Source organism: Coptis chinensis, chromosome 5 (genome assembly GCF_015680905.1).
Source record: "Coptis chinensis isolate HL-2020 chromosome 5, ASM1568090v1, whole genome shotgun sequence".
In the NCBI taxonomy this organism is placed as follows: Eukaryota; Viridiplantae; Streptophyta; class Magnoliopsida; order Ranunculales; family Ranunculaceae; genus Coptis; species Coptis chinensis.
Genome location: NC_141460.1, coordinates 692,459 through 714,730, shown reverse-complemented (window position 1 = coordinate 714,730; position 22,272 = coordinate 692,459). Strand labels below are relative to the sequence as shown.

The window sequence follows — 22,272 nt, the reverse complement described above, 5'->3', positions numbered from 1 at the left end:
AAGAAATCCATCCTAACTTTGGAAGTGAACTTATTGGATTTCATCTCCGCATCTATCTTGTCCATGGGTATGCCAAGACCTTTATGGAGGAGTTTTTTTGTCTGTTCCAGGGTCAAATCAATGTCCCCAGTCACTGGTTTGCCTCTAATCGGAACACATCGTCCAACGTGATTGTCATCTCGCCCCACGGCATATGAAACATGTTGGTCTCTGAATGCCACCTCTCCACAAACGCAGAGACCAACATAGGATCCTGATGCCTGTATACACCTAAGACCAGAGCACATAAGCCGGTCCTTGAAGCTCCACATGAAAATTAGAACAGTCTGAACACTCTCCGACGATGTCCCATTGACCAACTTGTTTAGATTCCCATGGCACTTCAACACCCCTCGCTCCGCCTAAAACAACAAAAACTCAGTATTAATGTATGCACAAGGTTTCGTAATACAACATTTAAATACTAATAGACAATATATGATAATTTTACCTGCCCCTCCCAAACATCGCAAACCACGTGCACCGCATAATCACACAACAGATGTGACACACGAGGGCCACTTCCATAAACACCTCTCTGGAACTCCAAGTCATTGTTGGACTTTCTCACAATATTCACTGGAGGTACAGGTACAGGGACTTCAGGGACTTCCTCCTCATCCTCCGCGTCCTCCTCATCCTCATCATTCTCCTCTTCTGCATCATCAACACCCTCTTCGTCATCTTATTCACTATCAACATGACTTACAACTACACTCTTCCCACGATCCATATTTATGTCATCATCATCTACATCTACATCTAAATTTACATCTACATCTACATCTACATCACTAAGAACTGTCTCATTTATTCTCTTTTGATTTCCTAACTCTACACCACTTACAACATTACTGGGATCATCCACTTTCCGATCCCCTCTACGAACTGATACCGAGGTGGTTGTTCCCCTTCCTCTATTTTTCTCAGGCAGGTCATCGTGACCTGAAGTACTACTCCCCCACCTAACAACTTCTTAGCACCCGTGAAAATACTTTTTGCTACATTCTTCACATTCACATTCTTTGTTCGAGGCATTGCTACAAAATAAATGGGAGTTAAAAATAAGACATTCAACTAATTCAAATTGTTTATTAACAAGCAAATGCACAACTTCTAATACTAAGACATTCAACTTATAAGTGTTTATTAACTTTGGAGTTCACTAACTAAAGTCTAAAACATGCATATCCATAACACATTCAACTAATTCAAATTGAAAAAAATAAGAACATATAGTAAGCTCAGGGACCTTAGAAAAAGCTGAGACGTCCAACTATAAAGCTTTCGAGAAAAAAATATGGGCCCTTACAAAAATATGAGATCCTAATGTGTAAATTGATTGATTCTGTGTGCCAGACTATAGTCTTGTTATATCAAAAACCCCAGATGCACAAATTTGTAAGATTCAAATACACACAACAAGAAACAAATCCATAGAAGAAACAAAACAAGATGTTTTCATTCATTTCAATTCCACATCACCTAAGTCCTAAACAACAACACTATCACTACTACTTACTATATTAAACTCTTCTTTCACATTCAGAAATCTAAAAACATAAACCAAATATTCCAATCTTTTTGGGTTGACGCCTTCTTTGCATCTCATAGAAAAAATTCAAAGCTTTCTTCCCATGCCCACTCATTGCAAGACCAACAATCATGGTCGTCCATGTCATAATATCTTTTTTGGGCATCTTTTCAAAAACTTGTAATCCGCTCTCTACACTTTCGCATTTGGCATACATGTCTACCAATGTTGTACCTAGGACCACATCAACCTTAATATTTTCCTTCTCAATATAAGCATGCAACCATTTACCAACTTCGAGAGTAGCTAAATGTGTGCATGCAAGAACTAAGCTGACCATAGTCACTTGGTCCGCTCTAATACCTTTGAGTTGCATCTCCCAAAGAGCGACAAAGCCTCCTCATAATCACTATCCTCAACAAGTCCATTTATCAATATATTCCAACAAAACAAATTCTTTTTTCAGCATCTCATCAAACAAAGCTCGAGCAAGCGAGACACAACCACACTTACAATAAACATCCATAAGAGCTGTGGTGAGTACCGCAATATTGAACCCAATCCTATTCTCTTCCATATATTTATGTATCCATTGTACCGTTTCCAAATTTCTCGCCTTAGCACAAGCTGTCAATACATTAATCAAAGTAAATAACCTCATTAGGCTTTACACTCTCATATTCCATCCTTTGAAACAACTCAACTGCTTCACTAGCTAGCAGAACCCCATTGTGCATAAGCACCAATCATAGTTGCCCAAGAAACCACAGTTTTCTCAACCATTTTATCAAAAAGCGCATTAGCGAAAACCAAACTCCCACAATTAGAATACATATACATTAATGTATTCTGTATATAAGAATCCAAAGACAAGCCAAATTTCACACAATGAGAATGCAACTGTTTCCCTACACTCAAATTCCCACAAGATGATTTAAACAAGGATTTTTTAGTATTACCCCCCTACTAGATGAGCCAATTAGGATTTCCCATGACCGTGTTTTTTTTTGTATGTGCTCGGAGGGGAGACCCTAATTTCCCCATCTAGTTGGGGGAAATCCTAATTGGCTCATCTAGTAGGGGGGTAATACTAGTTAACCCTTTAAACAATGATGGGAATGTGAATTTATCGAGAAACATACAGTTTTGGATCATTTCTTTATAAAAAGCAATGGCTTCTTGATGTAAGGTTTTATTGTGTTTTTGCCAAGATGATTCTTTGAGCAAACCCAAATATTCCGCATAATCTTGAATATGCACAAAACAACTACATAATTATAATCATATGAAGCATAAACAAATAGCTCAAAACATATAACAAAATGGGTGTCTAGAATTCAAAAGAATTGAATCAAACATAACATTATAAAATTAAATAAATAAATATATATATATATATATATATATATATATATATATATATATATATATATATATATATATATATATATAAAAAAGATAGAACAGTTACGAAAACAGAGCTATATAAGTAGTATAGTTTCAAAGACACCAACAACTTAAAACCAAAGATGGATTTTGAAATGCGTCTATATAAGTAGCAAACTCGTTTCTTTCCTTTCTCTGTGCTTGAGTGGTCGGGCAGTTGAGACTCTGTTTTTTGTCTAAACAAGAAATATTATTAAGAGAGTTTAATTAAGACTTAAGAGAGTGTTTGAAGAGAAGGGATCAAGAGTTTGCTTTTGTGGGTTTTTGGGTATTTGGGATCGAGTGTTTGCGAGAGCAGAAATTGCAAAATCGAGGGTTTGAAGGACGAAGTGTGATTGCCGGTTTCTCAGTTTTGTGAGTATTTGGTTCGAGGGGTGTATGATTCGAAGTTGCGCCCAACACAATGGGTAGACCCTGGCCCAACTCGGGGTCTGCCCAACACAATATGGGGTCTGCAGTAACAGGACTCTTATACTATTTACTCGTATTTTTTTCCAATATATGGGTTGATAAAGTGTCATATATCACCCCAAATACTAAAATGTCATTCTAATTAGGCTGCTAGAAGGGTCCTAAATATGGGCAGCTGTGATAAACCCAGCCAAATTTGTAGTCTTGTCTAGTAGCTGTCATAATTATGTTTCAGGAGACGAACGGCAGAGTTTTTGTCGCCTGTATGTTAAATTTCGATGGACGGCACACTTTCTTCCATCTGTGTTTTAACTTTCAACCTAAGGTACAAAAATATTGAATAGAGGATAGACTTTGTGCCGTCCATATTAATATGGCACTCCAACTTTAAAACCCCATTGGAACTGTTTTTCGGTTTTCACATGCCAAATTTGACTTGCCTAGCTAAATATACCAAAAAAATCTTAGGTGACACCTTTAGGCAGCTCTATTTATCAGCTCTCTATTGGACTTGCTCTAATTAAACTGGAGAGAGAAATCGGGGAGAAAAGTGGAGAAAGATATGCGGTGGTTTTTTGGGGGTCAGACAGATTTCTATTTGTATGCTGACATGTGTCCTCTTTTATTTGCCCATACTGAAATGCAAATATGCAATTCACTTTGAAAGAGGTCCCATACTCCTATGTCACTCATTAGAAAACCTAGCGATCCAGTGCACGTGGATGACGATCATAATCTCACTAATTCTACGGAGACAGACATTTTGGCCTGGTTTAGTGACTGGCTGACGTGTCCTGCAGTTTTCTACTTCTCTAATTTCTTTCAATTCAAACCAAATAAAACACAATTACTCTACTACCCTCTATTTTTTCTTCCACCCATTTAGTTATTTACCAATATCTCACATCCTCTCAAATTATCAATTTCAGATTGTGATCAATGCTGATTTTCTCATCTTATCCAACGAGGCACAATTTTTATTTCATACCCTTAAGCCCTGTAAATTAAAGGGAAACCCCTCATCTCTAATGAATAGAAAATTAGAAGAAAAATTGATTTGAGAACTTGTTTGTTAGAAAAGAGGATTTCAAGAATTCATTAATAAAAAATGGTTTTCACAAGTTTTTAACTGTAACCAGATTTTGTCTCCAATTAAAACAAACGAACTAGTATAAAGACACCAATACACCATCCATTTTTTATTTTTATTTTATTTTTGTCTTTCTTTTTAAAGCAAAAATTGGTCATGTTCGGTGTTCACCAGTGGGAATAGAGAAAGAGGCGTGGAGTCAATGTTGTACATAGGAGGGGATTGAGGGCTATTTTCAGTTTTTTAATTTTTTGTCATGTGGAAAAGATGTTAAAGAATAAAAAATAGGCTCGTATCATCCATCCATGTCACTAACCAGGCCAAAATTAATGTCGCCCTAGAATTATTTAAAATTCTCAACTTGTTACAATGGGCTCTATTAACTGCCTGGCCAAAGTTTGAGTCACTGTTTGGTTATCTCCTTCGACGAACGAAAAAGTAACTTGTATAGATATAGAGTTCCAATTACCACATAATAAATTGTCAAATAGGAGACGTTATAATATAAATCCCAGCACACAACAATGATAAATTGGATATTATCATAAACATCGTGCTAAGTTCACTGTATGCCTGCCGAAAGGAAAACAGGAAAAATGGAACATTTACAAAATAAATCACACAATAATTTATACCATCATTTGGCTTCCTTAGAAGTTTCAAGCAGCATTACAACTTGGAGACTATTATTAGATAAAGTTCTCACTGAATTCACAACCTTGTTTGTGTGTGACATGAATGATACAAAACAATTAATCAGTCAAATCATCAAGAAAATCGAGATCATCCTCATCATCACTGGCTGTATGAGTCTCCAATGGTTCGACCACGTCTTCAAACGTTAGCATATCCATGGGTCCCTTTCTTACCCCAAGATTTCTCTCTTCATTCTCATACACCTCGTCATCTGCCTCAGGTTGCTCCATCTCATTATAAAGGATCTACATAAAGGATCACATTTAACCAATTATTCTATCAAAGAAGTTGACCCTTACTGGTCTGATTAGTAAAAAAAGTAACTGTCGGGAAAGAAGAGACTCATTTTGGTAGTACCTCATCTTCCTGCAGGGCTTCTTTCTCTGTCTCTACTGTCCAGTCATCCAATAGGCTTTCAAACAGGACACTCTCAAAGGTGAAACCGTTGTCTGTCTTTCTTCTCAATTGGCGCTCCCTAAGATGCAAGTTGTAACGAACATAGATAAGGTCACTCAAACTCCTTTGAGCTAGATGATTGCGTCTTTTTCTATGGATCTGGTCAGACGTACTCCAGTTATGGTCACACCCATATGATGAACATGTTTGACTTAATACTCGAACTGCTATTCGTTGTAGCTCTAAGCAATTTATTCCATGCTGTTGCCACCATGCAGCTACAGAAAGTAAATACACAATTACCAACAACAAATCATGAAATCATCATTAATGTCAAAGCAGACGGTGCATCAAAGCTTCGAACCTGAATATATTTATGGTGACTTTGGTTCATCGAAACCCGTTACCATGGGAAGTCATGAACATCACAAGAAAGAAATGAACAAAATTGGAAGAGTAAAAATCAGTTTCCAAACTTTGTTGCTAGTATGGTTAGGTAAATGTAACCATCGATTGGAGAAAGAGACGAGACAGATAAGATAGAGACATTGGAGGGAGGACTGAGGAGAGAAGGATAAAGACGGATAAGATAGATTTTCCTTCGAATCGAGATTCCATGAACCATTACACCTTTTTAGATAAATAAATTGCACAGCACTCTAATATAATTACCCGGGTCAAGCTCTGTTCTTGTACTTACTGCCAACTCCGTTCCAAAATCAGCTTTTGCTAATCTAAAATCAGATATCTGAAAGCATACATACAAGGAATTTGAAAAAATTAGAGGTTCATCTTCAATATATGATAGATTAGTCATAAATCATATAGAAGTTACTAATACCTGCATGGATGCCGAGACCCTCCTACTACTATCCGGCTCTAGTCGGACAATACATTCATTATTACCACGAGTAGCCTCAGTATGCTACAATCAAATAGATAAACTCAACTCAATTTTGAAGCTAACGACGTCATAAATCAAAGACAGATTATATCATTAGTCTTCCTCATACCTCCACAAAATCAGGGCGATAACGATAACACGGGTTGAGAAAGTATGCTGCCATATACAAAGGATGGTGGAACGAGCTCCAGTGGCTGTCTATGACACTCCAAAACGGTCCATATTTTCTCACATCGTCACCATGAACAGCTTTGATAGCGAGCTTAGCTCTGTACATGTCATTATAAATGGATGCCATCGACAAGCTTCCATCACTATCCATCTTCAGAAGCACTTGAAGGATTGGATCTACAGATCTTCCTACGTACTGCACCTTCTTCCAAAATGTTGAATTTAGGACAATATGCTCGACTTCCTTACCCTCATCCTGTTTGGCGAACCGAGATGAATGCCATTTGTGTGACTGGAACATCCTTTTCAAGCCATTCCTATGATTTAACAACCTTTGTAAAGTAACAAAATTAGTTGCAGACCTTGTAACAGCTGGGCAGAGAACTTCTCTACCGCCTGTATACTCTTTTTTCATAAGATTCAACAACCAGAGCCGGTTATAAATGAACTTTGTAATTCTTTTCCCTTTATCCATGCACTCTCCAACCCATTTGATCCTCAAAAAATCTTCAAGAATCCGGTCGACACAGTAAACAGCACATGGCGTCCAAAATAAATTCCTCCTCTTCTCCTCAAGCATCTTCCCAGCAACCTTATAAGTGGCAGTATTCTCAGTGATCACCTATAACGAAATGGGCATAAAATTAGAGCCCAACACAGTAAAAGTTATTGAAGTAGGTAGAGGTGGTAAAGAGAAACAAATAGTTGGTAAACGAAAAGAGAAGGAATAGTGGGACTACCTGCACCACATTTTCCTCGCCCATCTCATCTACAACTTTGTCCAACAGATTGAATAGACTTGTGGGGTCTTCAACTATGTCAGTCGCATCAACTGAAGATATAAAACACACGCCACGTGGGCACGATACCAAAAAATTGATCACAGTCTTTCCGAGTGCATCTTTCCAACTGTCAGCCATGATTGTACAACCGGTAGTTGTCCAAGAAGCCTTAATTTCCAGAAGATATTCTCTGATAGTTGAAACTTCATCCTGGAGAAATTGACCAGATATCAGTGGAATAGAAAGTCCTTTCAACCCTTGTCCATATTGACCAACCAACTCCAGCATCCTGTAGAAGTAGGGGGAGCTAGCTACATTCACTGGAACTCCAGCATGATAGAAGAACTTGCAGATTGCAGAGATCACTTCCTTCTGAGTTCTTTTATCTGCTACTGCTTTTATTGGCTTGTAGAATGGCAGTGTATGACTCTTTGGTGCCTTCAGGTTGACATAATCCAGTTTTGGTCGTTTCAATTGCAGTTCAGTGCCACTACATGGTGTCCTACCCCTGAATCTCTTCCTTGTTTCTTTCCCAAAGCTTTTATCACAAGTTAACATTTTTCCCTTACTTCTGAATTGCACAGGATCTTCCTCCAGCTCCTCTTCTTCATCATTGTCTGAGTGTAAGGTGAAAGTTTCCATCTCTTTAGCTTCAGTTCTACGGTTTCTTCTGCCAGTGCGATGCCATTTCATGTTCTCCTTTATCTGCAGATATACTTCCTCCGGAGCACTCTTACAAGATGCAACTTCTCCAGGGATGCGAGCCAAATGTTGTTTAAACCTGTTTATGCCTCCACTAACTACTTTTTCACAGTAATTGCACTTGACCTTTTTTTTCCTCTCATCTTGAGCCACACCATGCTCCCACCCAGGGTCTACATATCCTAATGAGCGCAAAGGAGCCATTCCTACAACCATGTTTCTATCATCAATCACTTGCTTTCCTTTGCTTCTATAGTCAATAGGCTCGTCTTCCACTTCATCGTAATCGCTAGAGTGCAAATACAAAGATGACATAACATCTCTAGACTGTCTGTATTTCTTAGTAGACTGACATCCTTCCAAATTTTCTTTCATTCTCAAGTATACTTCCTCCGGAGCATTGTTGCAATGAGTAACCTGGCCAGAAATTCGAGCTAAATGTTGCTTAAATCTGAATATACCGCCACTAACAATTTTTCCACAATAATTGCACTTCACCTTTCTTTTCCTATCATCTTGAGCAATGCCATGCTCCCAACCGGGGTCAACACATCCGGAGGAGCGGAGTGGAGCCATCTTTCCAACCATTCAACAATTTGTACAGAAGCAGAAGCTTATGAATTTAATGAACTACTGCATTATTTATTGAAGAAGAAAAAACAGAGAGAGAGAGAGAGTTAAGCATGGAAAGACTAACTGACAAGACCAAAAACTCACAGGAACACAAAGCAGTCGAAATGTCTGCTTCTTGCACATCAAAAAAAAGAATTATAATAAGCATTTCATGGCAGGCACACCTTTCTGGTATCTCAAACTTGACACCGAACTATAACTTAAACTGAAAAAAAAATTGGCTGTCTATATCTGTAGGAAAATGGTGGTCATAGGTGGAAAACTAAAGACAGTATGTTAAACAGGAAAAAGGTACAGCAAAAGAAAACCTCCTCGATTTTTCATTTCAAACAAAAACGGAAATGTTGTTTCTATAATTATCTAATTCCCTTGTATATATATTGGACAAGCATAACTCGTTAATATGCAAAAGCAGTGAAAGCGCATATAGGCTACTCAATGTAAACTAGTCCGAGAGTAAAACATGGACGGTGATGACAATGACATGTAGTGGCTGAAGTTTGGATCGTGTGGACCTTTTTTATTTATTTTTTACTAAAAGACCAGAAGATGAAATCATCGCCGGCGAATCACTATTTCTTCTTTTAGTCAAAATTATTATTTGTCAATCCACAAACCCACGAATACGAATTAATAATTAATCAAATCACCAAAGATCAAAAATTAAACCGATCGATGTTTAAATAAAAATTACCTGAGAAAGGATTGGTGAGTTGGTGACTCGTTGAGTGAGTTCATTCGTTCGTTTACGGCTGAGTTATTGACTCTCTTTTATTTTTTTTATTTTTAGGCATTATATTGGCCCATCCATAATTGAGTTTCTGGGTGGATTAACACCGTCTGTCTGTCGTGTCAACTGGATCGGGTTCAAAAGTTGAGTTTCAGTTACGTCTCACTCGTCAACCCGAATCGATCAAGTAACGAGTGACCCTTTCTTCTTTTTTTAATAATAATAATGGGACCCAAAAGAGTTTGGTGGTCTCACACATGATTGGCAATTCCAACTTTGGAGAATAATTCATAATAGTTCAACAATTTATGTCTCCGCAGAGGGATAATTAATAGGTACGCTTCTACCCAAAAAAACAACCACCATTGAGAAATTCAAAAGATAGACACGGCTCAACCTTGAAGAAAGAAACGACCAAGAATGGACCACATAACTTTTGTTGGCAAGAACACGTAGACTACTCTAGACAGAAGCAATCAGAACCTCCACTCTCTATACAAGGCACCAGATTTCATTTGCCATTCATCAGTGTTCAAACAGTGAGACCATCAAGCAGATAGTAAAATTCAACAAAGGGTTTGATAAGTAATGGATAAACCATGAAAAAAATTCATCCTCTAATCCACTTGAAATATGTACTCAGTAAAGCAAGCATAACTAGTAGTAACTTATTCAGATCATTTTTCCTCATTCATCACTTCTGGCCAATATTCCATGTGGTCAGTCATTTTACACGTTAACTTCTTCATATAAGTACAACCATATCATAGGGACTGCTCCACGGAATGGGGCTGGTACGATCTCCGCCTCAACTGAGACTCCGGTATGGGTTGTTGTAAGAAGATTCTTGTTGGATCATTTGGATCGACATATCTGCACAGAGAATGGTCAGCATAGTTATTACTTTTATTGTTGTTTTTCTTTCAGACGATGAGAGCAATCCAACTTCAATAAATCCTGGTGGCTACTCTTGGGCCATACTATAATCTAACATAAAAGATTCCACCCTAATCGAGAAATTAAATCATTGCAGAGAGAGAGAGAGCACTCACGCATGTCTCATCATTTCATCAACTGGAGTTTGGGACGCTTGTAAAGGATCCACGTGAGAAACTGCTTCAGGAGCAGCCTGAGAATATTGCCTCACAGAAGTAATAAGATTGAAAAATAGTGGAACAAAGGTTCCACAGCCTCCTTCTTTAAAGAGTATCTTGAAGGAGTGAGTGGAGTAAAGGGCTCTGTGCTGGCCTTCTGGTACAACCTGCATCATTCGGCACACACCATGACCTCTAAATTTTACAGAAAACACCAATCAATTATCACCCAATAAACTGATATACTCACCGGCTCCACTAGACCAGATATATTATTGCAATAGAAAATTGGCTGGTTAAACTTTTCGTCGTGAACATAGAGCTGGTCATATAAGGAACATCAATCAATATAGAACATTAACCACTAAGATGAGAGAAAAGCACATCTTCTAATATCTCAAAAACCTTGATACATATAGACCCTTTGGTCATATGCTAAAATGTCACATAGCATGTTGTAAAGGAACTTCTCTGTGTATACATACACACATATCAGCTCTCTTTGTGTATACATAAACATACATCAGTTCCTCAACAATATTTAGTTTTTAAAACAATGTGCATCATGTTTTAATCCGAAAGGTAATATAATGGAATGAATCAACAAGTCACTACCAAGGGCATATCAAAGGCTGCAAAGTTCCCCACTGGTTTACTTGCAACGAAGACCATACGTATGTTTGACAAGTAGATTGTTCCCTTAGCTTTGATATGACCACCATGAGTCCTGAATAGAAACAAAAGATACACAGATGAGCCACTCACCAATATCATATTACCCACAACAATCCCTACACAGAAAACTCACACACCATAACTTTTTTGGTAAAATCATGTTCAGGCATTGCACAAAATACATTCAACAAGCATTCATTCAATTTAGACATTTTTCAGATTTAAATTTTTTTTTGTGGTCCATTTTCAATACCTTTAGAGAGCCTTTTTCTTTTTGTTCTTCAAATATTATTCTTTCTTCCTCTTGTTTCAATTGACTCCCTATTCTCTACCGCACCAACTCTGTTTGCATGTATTTGTTTCTGTAAGATGACACCTTGGCGACGAAATCCATAGTCTTAAAGTGCTTAAGAGAATTGTGATAAGCAGACTTGTAAAAGATTCAGCTTGTAGCAATAATCAAAAAAGTATTTTTTTTCACAGAAGTATAAGAAATCCTACTGATCGCCATGTAATTTTCACGTATTAATAAATGCACCCCTGAAAAAGTTTGATTGTGTAAATTTTTTGTTATTTTACAGAAAAAATCTATTCACTTCCAGTTTTTTGTCATGTTCCAAGCCCCACTCTCTTCCACATTCATTATAATACCTTTTGTCTTCTAATTTCTTCAATATGATCAGTCAAGACTATATCTCTGGCATATCATTCATTACCAACATGTTCATAGTGCCTTGTACAAAAGTCATTACCTAACTTTGCTTCTGCAAGTACGTGGACCATATCTCAACTTCAACAAAGTAATGTGCTAGTCCCAATGTAAGCAAGAACTTCTTGAAAACATCAATTAACATGAGAACTAGGGTTGTTCATGGAAACCCTAAAAACAAAAACAGAAAAACGTAATCTCTTAAAACATCGAACTCAGTTCTCTGTGTAAAAAGTTATGATTATAAGGTGTTTTTAATATATGGGATGCTTGGGGATATTTAGGACCACTTCTGTTGTGTTATTCAACTTTAAAACGAAAGAGGCCAAGTGGCAGTCCAGCATCTCAGCAACGCACTATGGGCGCCGACCCCATCGTATCCACCCCGTATGAATATCACCAAGATCACACCAACGACGCTTTTGGCATCCAGGGGTCACACATGTGGCACGTTTTGGTTGAGTCAACTCAAGGATTTAATATTGTAAACCCCCTCTTCTTTCTCTTCCCTTTTCCGTAACCAGATGTGTGGTGTGTGGGCTTCTGCCTAACCTTCTCCTTTTTTTATTAGCTCTATACGATCAGTCCCAACCAAAACAAGCAAAGCAAATAACCAACCAAATCTTGCCTAATCTTCCTTGATACTAACATCACAACCAAAGCAACCAACAGCACCACCACATGCACCAATGCTAAAACTACCACCACCACAACTAGCAAATAATCATTAACCACCACTAGTCATGCCAAAAGAATCCCCGCTAACTTGTTTTGGTCATCCACACTATGTTTGATGCAACCAAACAAATAAACAAATCAAATGGAAAGACAAATGCTAGGGAAAATAAGTTGGGAAAAATTGTGTACAAATTTCACCCAAACACAAAAAATAACAAATTTAAAAATAATCAATTTAACGTTATAGGCTCTGTTTGGTAGCAGTGTAAAAATGAACAAATCTGGAAACTCGTCCAATGTAAAGTTATGTTTTGTAAAGCTCTAAAAAAGAAAGCTTTATAATATGCGTTTGTGAACATTTCCATATATAAGATAGGAAGAAACGTGTGAAACAATAACTGACCGACGTTAGGAGGCCTCTTGGGATTAGGGGACCAAATTTACAATGCTTGTCTGCATTCAAAAAGTTGAATGTAACACTTTTTGTCCTTTCTAACCTTCTCCCTGTCACTTTCTTCTTTCCACCCAATTCAATTAGGCCAAAACTCCCCAACCACTATATCTTTCTTTCCTCCCAAATCAACTGATTACTCTCCATCTTTAAATCTCTCTCCATCATCTTCTCCTTCATCTGTTAATAGAAGTTTTTCGAAGTTTTAATATTTATCATCGCAACCTAAGTCACCGTTTTCTAGTAATTAGATGAGCCTTTTGACCAATCAATCAGTCTCACTTACTGATATATGCTTTGTTTTTCTAATTGAACGCATTTTCATAAGACACGAAGGACGTCCTAGAAATGTAGTTGGAATGGAGACTATATGAGTAGATGCGACAATATTGATAAAAGGGAATTTGAAATCATTATATTCACTCACAAGTGTGTGCACTCGAGAAATGAAACTTTTTAATCTGTCTGTCTAATAACAAAAGGGTAGGAGCAAAAAAAAGTAATACCAAATTGAATCGTCAATTATTACTTAATAATAAGAGTGAGTGAGCGACTGACTGACCCGGGGATCTTGTCGATCTGAAATTCGACGCCATCTCTGGCCAAGACGAACATCTCGCTCACAAAAGCCACCGGCATCCCGTTTGGTGACAATAGTTGAGGGTTCACCGCCATCTTTTCTTTTTCTCTCAACAACAAAAATTCTCACTTTTATATTGCCCTTGGGGTCGGTGGTGTTGCCCGCAATATTATGGACAATAGTACAAAATATCAGGATATGGGTATTTATCGATATTCAATTTCTGGATATGTATCGTGGATATATTCTCTTTTTTGGGAATATTTGGCATTGTTTCACATGCAAATATCGTAGATATATCTAAAATATCAACAAATATCGTGAATATTGTGGATATTTATTGATATATCATGATACATTATTTATATTTATTTGAAATATAATAGTAAATATTAAATAAAATTGTTATATATACAAAATATCACCAAATATCGCCAAATACTCATAAATTTCACAAATATCACAAATATTATCGAAATATAACTGATATTTGCAGTCGTATATATCTCTAAACATATCGTGATATTTAAATATCTTTTTCTGAAATATGGATAGATATCCCCAAATATTGTGATATATCGGGATATTTTGTACTATGTTCTGGACTGGTAACGCGTGGCACTCCTGACCACCCGATCTGGGCCAAGCCCGACGGGCTAAAACCCACATTTTAACAAGCTTGGATTGGATTTCACTGGGTTGGGATTGGATAGTAAAAACCCGACTTTAATTTGGGTTGGGCTTGGGTTGAGACATCAAAAAACCCGAACAACCCGAGCTCGATCATAAAGATAAATAAATTTGATATCTCAATATTTATATTGTTTTCTTTAAGTGTTTTTTATGTAAATAAATAAGATTGAAGATTTTTAATTTAGAGGACAATATAGGCATAAACATTTTGTCTATAATATTTTGTTCAATTAAATTTATTGTGTTTTCCAAATTCAAAATGGTAGCGAAACTATTTAATTGGGTTTACAACACGACAAGATATGATTATTTTTCATATTTATTTTTATCTTCTGCCTTGTAGAGTAAGAAGTAAGGAATTATTTGTGTACTCATAGTATATAGTACGTAGGTGCCTTCTAGCTTAATTGGTAAAACCTTTGGGTGATGATACCAGAGGTCTGGGGTTTTAAAACAGATAATTGAGTTACTGATCTCTTTAAAAACAGGCTAGTCCACACATTTTGTAGTGGTTCCGCCAGCAAGAGTTACTGATCTCATTTAAAACATAATTACCAATCAAAAAAATAAATAGGAAAAGAAAACCCCACTAATTAATACTTCAGTCAATTTAGTTCAACCAATCTCTCCGTCTATTTTAATGAGTACAATTTGTTTTGTGTGTGTTGGTATTTCATGTTAGGGTGCCTTTTCAATTTCGTTTTTTTTTTTTCCTTTCGATTGTGCCGATTTGTTTTGCTGATGAGAAGTGAGAATGGGAAAGAAAGAAGAAAGGAGATATTGATTTGTTCATAATTTTTTTATTAATTTATTTAATAATAGTATGTACTATATAAGGTTGAAACAATACTAAGTTACCGGTTTTTGTATGTACATGGGTTAGAGTGGTCCTACCCCTTAACAATCCTCGTACATCCCATTCCTAATTCTAAAAGAATGTAAGGGCATATATTTATCAATAATTCTACACTAATACAGAGAATTTGACACAATTGACCGACACACTAACGTTGCACTGCAACATTAATGTTGCACTATGAAAAACCACCACTGCAACATCAATGTTGCATCGAGAAATACCACTGCAACATCAATGTTGCACTATGAAAACTACTACAACATCAATATTGCACCGAGAAATATCACTGCAACATCAATGTTACATCATAAAAATCACTGCAACGTGAATGTTGCATCGAGAAACATCATTTCAACATCAATGTTGCATCATAAAAACCATTGCAACACCAATGTTGTACCATAAAAAATCAATGGAATGGATGGTTTGCTATGAAGAAAATATGTGAATGACAAAATAAGAATGGAAAGAGAATAAGTGTTTTGAGTAAGTGAAAATATATTTTTGGCCCTTCTTTTCACCACTGCAACATGCCACATCACTGTGTCTTTTTTCCTATGTAAGTGTAGTATTACTCTATATTTATCCAACATTTAGAAACCAGCCACGGGATGACACGTGGAAGACAAACCAGCAGCACACCAGCATAATGCATGCATTGCACCCTATACACAACATCGCTCTACTCACATAAGATACCTCGATCGATCAGACAACCGAGCTACATTCAGGTACACCATCTTATACTCAGTACCACTCTACTCACATAAGATACCTCGATCAGACAACCGAGCTATATTAAGGTACAACATCTTACTACTCTACTAACGGAATACATCTCAACCAGATAGCCGAAGTAAGTACATTCCAAGTATTACGTTGTATAAACCACACCATTCTACTAATGCCACATTCATCCGAACGACCTAAGACATCACATTCAACAACGCCTCAACCACCAACCAAAGTATTCTCCTTCCCCACACACATAACGTATGAACCATCATCTTTAACCAACTGACATCTTCGTGCCACCACTCCTCCACCATGCTCAAAGCAATCCACCAACCATATTATTCAGTTATACCAGTCCATACTATTTAGCCAAACCCTCAATCAGAACCCATCGTTTATCATCATAACCAAAACCTTTACACCAAATTAAATCTATAAAAGCCAACCTTAAAACTATATTGGCTTGATTTCAGGTCATCCTCCTTAACAAGATACGTATGTAGGCATCTTCTACCAAGAAGAGTAGCCATTACTAAACACCCAAAACCTCCCCCACCATTTCCTACATATTAACTCAATTGTATTATAATACCATTTGGTGTAATATTATAGTGAGTCCTAAAAGGACTCATTTTGGTATTTACATTTGGCGTCGTCATGTGGGTGATTTTTAAAAAATCATCTAACCCATCTCTTTCCAACCAGAATCCTAACAACAATAGTTGATATATATCGCTCATTATTAATGGCAAACTACAAAGCAACAAACAAAGCACTTCATGCCCACCTCACACCAGATCCAATCCCATATGTTGGTAACCCCGCACAGTCAAGAATCCCTTCCACCCCCACCCTCACCCTACCAACAACCCTCGCTCTTAGAAAATCGTAATAGGGGTGGAGAGGATGAAGTAGACTCGTTTGTTTGGAGTATGCTAAATTTGATTGAGGGGATGGAATGTTTCAATCCGTCTTGGTCTAAAATACCAAACGGGATGTTTCATTCTGTCTCGGTGTAAAATACAGTCAGACGGAATGAAATATTCTGTTTGAAATTTAAACTCATTTTTGCATTGGGCAATGCCTAATAGCTTTTCACCAACAAGGTAGCTATAAGGGGAAATAGTCTTATGTTGTGCCTATGTGGAGATAACAAGTTGTTATTTGCATTGAGAATGCTCTAATGACCATTCTAATGGGAATGCTAGAAGGCTCCTAAATTTGGCTGGTGTGATAAACCCAGCGAAATCTGTGGCATTGTTTAGCAACTGCTAAAAATAAGTTCCAGGAGATAAATGCACAAACGGCATAAATTGTACCGTTTGTCACTATTCACTTTAAAGTGAGTAGTGAAAGAAGATAAAATTTAAGTCCACCGATTCCACAAAATGCTAAAAAAATACTTATTGAATTGGTTTTATTGTTTTTGGGCATTGCCAAATTTGGCTTGCATGGTAAAAGTGCCAAATATGTGACGTGACACCTTTTTAGCATGCCAATAAAGGGACATGCTCTTACAGAGTGCTACCATGACACCGCCACTTTTACAAAGTAGTAAGGCAGTCCAATGGCTCTCTATCCCTTTAAAAGTAGTGTTAAAGTCAATAAAGTAGAAAATAAAGTCAATAAAGTAGGCTTAAAAATAGAGCTAAAAGTAAAGTGTAGCTAAAAGTCGATAAAGTGTAAATTTAAAGTCAACATATTTCACTCTCTATCTCTATTTTTACTCTCTATAACGATCATGCATTGCTAAAGAAGTAGACGAGTTGGTTTTGGTTCCGCCTAGCAATATGGCCTCATAATCTGTGCAAGCCTAAAGCCAAATAGAGGCAGAATTTTGTCGGAATTGCAAAGGCCCACATTGTAGGAACAAGTAATTGGATTGAGAGCCCAAATTTCTAAAAAAATTCCCCTCAAATCCACCATGAATTTTAATTACAGATTTAAAGAAAAAATACGAGCTAACGTCAGCAATGTAAATTAAAATTTTACACAAGACAACTATGTAAATATAATTTTACAGACTTCATTGCGAAAAATAATGTGTAAATTTAAATTTTCACGTGTAAATGTACATATGTAAAATATTATGAGATTGAAAATTTAAATTTACATAGGATAGGGTAAGAAAACTGTGTAAATCGTTTGGATGGTTTGTCCTTGAGCCGAAATTATTAATGAAAATTTGTCATAAAATTGAAATTTATTAATGAAGATTGCCCTTGGTTTCCTTAAAGCCGGTCGAAACTATTATTATTGGGCTTTGTCGTTGGGCCGGAGCTGAGCGGATAGTAAGTACCGAACCTGAAAGTTTGGTTGAAGTTTAGCAACGAATAGTAGTAATCATCACCATAAAATAATAAACAATAAAAAGTAGTTATTAGTTGGAAACGAAAATCAGTTAGCCATATGTAACTGGCGGGTCTAGTGGGGTTGAGTAGTAAAGAGACGAACCAGAAAATAATAATTGAGAGTGAGAATGAGAGTGGTGCTCCTCAACAGCTACTACTGCTGGTCGGCCTTGGCATTTCGTCTTCTCGTGATGGCGATCTCCTTAGCCTCTGCTAGGGCACAACAAAATGGTCAGTGCTTCTATTATTATTCATTAATAACTGCCAACAAAATACTATTCTGCAATACTTGAATTGGAAGCTGGTTGTTCTTGCGATATATTTTTGCAACTAAATAATTTTGAATGGCCTGCCCCATCAAATACCTTCTTTCTTTACGTTGCAACAGTATATTGGAACTTCCTTGAATGATTTTGTGTGTGTGTTTGATTTGTTGGATTTTTTTATGCTAATCCTTTTTATCCCTCTTCTCATCCCTGTTTTCTCTCCAGAGACTACTTATCACCGTAAGAAAGAGTATCTTATCATACTTGCAGTCGTTAGTCTATTGATCCTTTGTACAACATTGGCTGTTGTGATATGGCTCCTTGCACATAAGCGCAGCAAACGAAGGAGAAGGTCACACAAAGTATCTAATCCATCCACATCTTTATTAGTACCACCGTCGTGGAAGATCTTCACCAAGGAGGAACTGCGGGCTATTACAAAGAATTTTAGTGAAGGAAACCGGCTTGTAGGAGATGCCAAGACAGGTGGTACATATAGTGGACTTCTGCTTGATGGATCAAGGGTAGCAATTAAGAGGTTGAAGAGGTCAAATTTTCAAAGAAAGAAGGAATTCTATTCTGAAATTGGAAGAGTTGCAAGACTTCATCATCCTAATTTGGTGGCCTTAAAAGGGTGTTGCTATGATCACGGGGATCGTTATATAGTTTATGAGTTTTTTGCCAATGGTCCCTTGGACAGATGGCTACATCACATTCCGAGGGGAGCTAGAAGCTTGAACTGGTCGATGAGAATACAAGTTGCCACCACCCTTGCTCAAGGAATTGCGTACGTAAAAACTTTAACCTTTTTTGTAATAGATGAACTGATAGTTCTGCATGTGAAATTCTATTTAGTCATTTCTTTCTTCTGTTCAAATGCTTAATAGTAGCTTTGCCATCTCTTTTATCTTGTTCTTTTTTTTTTTCTATATAAAACATGTGTTTTTTACTTGGTATTGTCAACATTCAGATAGTCAAGCTGAACAATCACATGCTATTTCTATTGGGAATTTAAGTTCTAGTTAGAGGTGGAAGGGTGACTTTCAGGGATGAACTGGCCAGTCTAGCCTCCTGACCTTGTATGCTCCTTTAGGCATCAATTTTGTGAAATCCAGCTAGTTTCTCTCTCTTCTTCATGCCATGTAGGCATGTAAGATATTACAAGGCCTTTCTTTTCTTTGATAAAGAGAATCTTATTGAAACAAAGATGGATCATACAAACAGAGTAAAGTAAGATAGCCTCCACAATTGAGAGAGCTCATTTCTACTACAAAAACATAGTAAATCCTTATAAAATGAAATAACTCAAAAAGTACCTAATACTCTTAATTCCTAGGTTCTCTTCTGCGGGTTGTTTTCTTTTTCTAAGATTTTGATAGACAACACAACTAAGGCAAGGTTACAGTTCTCGGCTTCTCGTGGCCGTCGGATTTTATTATTGTTGTTGTCTAAAATACTATTGATTTTTTTAGTAATGATTTTGCCGAGTGTCCAGGTAAACTAATTATAGTCGGATTCTAGTTTCCTAGTTTCTTTAGGATTCTTGTTAGATGGGAAATCTAGAGTCTATAAATAAGAGGGATTCTAATGAAGTTATGTTGGTTAATGTTTGTGTTTTGAGAAGAAAAGTAGCGACTTGAAGAGTTTTACCCCAGTACCCGTTTCTCACTAACTTCAAAATTAGGGTTCTATCCAATTAATTCGTGTTTTGTTGACTGTTTGCGTCTGCCAATCAAATTACATCACACACACACACACTTAAACTCATATTTTGGCATGGTTAGAAATATTCAAATGAGACGATTTTTTGTTCCCCGAAAAAAAAATAACAGATGAAAATAAAAATAACAAATAAAAAAAAGAAAAACATTAATTTCTTGTGTAGGTCCACTTTTGAGTCTATTTTAGGATGTGTAGGGGCGTATCCTTCATAACTTTACATGAAATATTCCAATAAACCACTCAAATTCTAAATTTCAAAAGGTTGTAGATTCCGAGCCCAATGCTTGGCACTAATGTTGTAGGAAACATTGGATGAAAGGAGAATTGAGGTTAGAGACTGAGATTTATGTAGTTACTGGTTCTTTTAGTTTCCCTTTTCTCATTGTTTACCAAAATAAATTTTTATACTTTCTAAAAGGAGTTCCGCATACCCCAACGTCCAATCTAAAAGGTTGTGCCTCGAGAAGTGTCTAAATGGGCATCCTTTTATCAAAGGAGAGTTATATCTGCTGACAGTATACATGCATGTGCCTACTGTTGTATGTCCTTTATACGTTCTTAAAGACTTTTTGTGGTACATAATTTTGTTTTTCTACTCTTGAAGGTAAACTATAAACATTTGAGCTGTTTTGTGCAACCAGCCCAGTATTGCATCCACCTTATAAGTTTCGAGTTCATTCGGAAAGCAAGTGTTTCTCCAGATGTCACCCAAACATAGTGTGAACTAGGGGATTAAATATGATTTGATATCAAGAAATCCAAAACATGGTTACTCCTGATGGATCTACTCAGAGAAAGACATGATCAAAGTGTGCTAGATGGTTCTTTTATAATCGCTTCAATACTTAAGTTAGAACACACAGCCTATGTTAAGGAAACATGTTTATGTGCTGTTTATGTGTATTTCCTGCCCTCCTGAAACAGGTTTCTGCATGACAAAGTGAAGCCACATGTGGTGCACAGGGACATCCGTGCCAGCAATGTTCTGCTAGATGAAGAATTTGGTGCACATCTAATGGGGGTGGGCCTCTCAAAGTTTGTGCCATGGGAAGTGATGCACGAAAGAACAGTGGTGGCTGCTACATATGGCTACCTTGCTCCAGAATTTGTTTACAGAAATGAACTTACTACAAAAAGTGATGTTTATAGCTTCGGTGTGCTGCTACTTGAAATTGTCAGTGGGTGCAGGCCCAGCCAGTCGGTTGATTCTGTGGGTTGGCAAAGTATCTTTGAATGGGCTACGCCATTGGTGCAGTCTCATCGCTACTTGGATCTGTTGGATCCACTAATTTCAGATGTTCCTGAACTTGGGATCATTCAGAAGGTGGTGGACCTTGTATATGCTTGCACCCAACATGTCCCATCTGTGAGGCCAAGAATGTCCCATGTTGTACACCAACTACAGCATTTGGGACTAAAAACTGCTGTTTCTGAGAAGGCAACAAGTGTTGGTGGTGGTGGTTTAAGTGCAAGTACTGCCTCTCAGTCTCCGATATCTGCTTTGCAGTTAGTAGAGGTCAATATTATCTAAGATTTTCAATTATAATTTGAAAACTATTTCCAGTATTTTATTTTAGTTCTCAAGATGTAATGCTTAGCTGCTTCCCCTTATAAGATGTAATTCTTATATGGCCCTTAGTCGTATGTTGCATTATAAATAGGATCTTTGGCCCCTTCAATGATACACTCCACTCATACACGCTCGCAGAGTTAATTTTGATTGTATAGTGTTAGGGGCCAAATACTGCCCACGGACGTGGTTTGTAGATATGATATTCTCACAATTGATAGCATGCCTACAAAATTTCATCCTATTTGGATGTGTCCAATCTTACGAAAACTAGTGTTCAATTTTGGACATTTATCTAACGGTCTATAATTTTCCGATTTCATAATAACATTTGATTAGGTTAGACATATTTGAA

At 37.0% G+C, this 22,272-nt stretch overlaps 3 protein-coding genes across 6 annotated transcripts; 1 reads left to right on the top strand and 2 right to left on the bottom strand.

The window, feature by feature from the left end:
• Positions 1–5,124: 5,124 nt before the first annotated feature.
• LOC147496185 (hAT dimerization domain-containing protein) lies at positions 5,125–9,691 on the bottom strand. Of its 4 annotated transcripts, none has more exons than XM_086559189.1 (8): positions 9,499–9,645; positions 8,670–8,804; positions 7,428–8,588; positions 6,626–7,309; positions 6,454–6,537; positions 6,285–6,360; positions 5,574–5,890; positions 5,125–5,461 (listed from the first exon to the last, which is right to left on the bottom strand). In XM_086559189.1, exons 2-8 carry the CDS (start codon positions 8,757–8,759, stop codon positions 5,273–5,275), a joined length of 2,601 nt encoding a protein of 866 aa, XP_086415315.1. In that variant the 5' UTR covers positions 8,760–8,804; positions 9,499–9,645; the 3' UTR covers positions 5,125–5,272. The 4 variants fall into 4 exon arrangements, with proteins under 4 accessions (XP_086415315.1, XP_086415316.1, XP_086415314.1 ...); XM_086559190.1 differs by having other exon boundaries at positions 8,670–8,801; positions 9,499–9,573; XM_086559188.1 differs by having other exon boundaries at positions 7,428–8,804; positions 9,499–9,691.
• A 403-nt stretch (positions 9,692–10,094) lies between these two features.
• LOC147496184 (classical AGP protein) lies at positions 10,095–13,901 on the bottom strand. The gene is made up of 5 exons (XM_086559192.1): positions 13,704–13,901; positions 11,244–11,355; positions 10,879–10,950; positions 10,587–10,795; positions 10,095–10,407 (listed from the first exon to the last, which is right to left on the bottom strand). Exons 1-5 carry the CDS (start codon positions 13,814–13,816, stop codon positions 10,299–10,301), a joined length of 615 nt encoding a protein of 204 aa, XP_086415318.1. The 5' UTR covers positions 13,817–13,901; the 3' UTR covers positions 10,095–10,298.
• A 4,460-nt stretch (positions 13,902–18,361) lies between these two features.
• Positions 18,362–22,046, top strand: LOC147496183 (protein kinase family protein / C-type lectin domain-containing protein). Its single transcript, XM_086559186.1, has 3 exons — positions 18,362–18,590; positions 18,851–19,412; positions 21,272–22,046. Exons 1-3 carry the CDS (start codon positions 18,488–18,490, stop codon positions 21,876–21,878), a joined length of 1,272 nt encoding a protein of 423 aa, XP_086415312.1. The 5' UTR covers positions 18,362–18,487; the 3' UTR covers positions 21,879–22,046.
• The last annotated feature ends 226 nt before the right edge of the window (positions 22,047–22,272 follow it).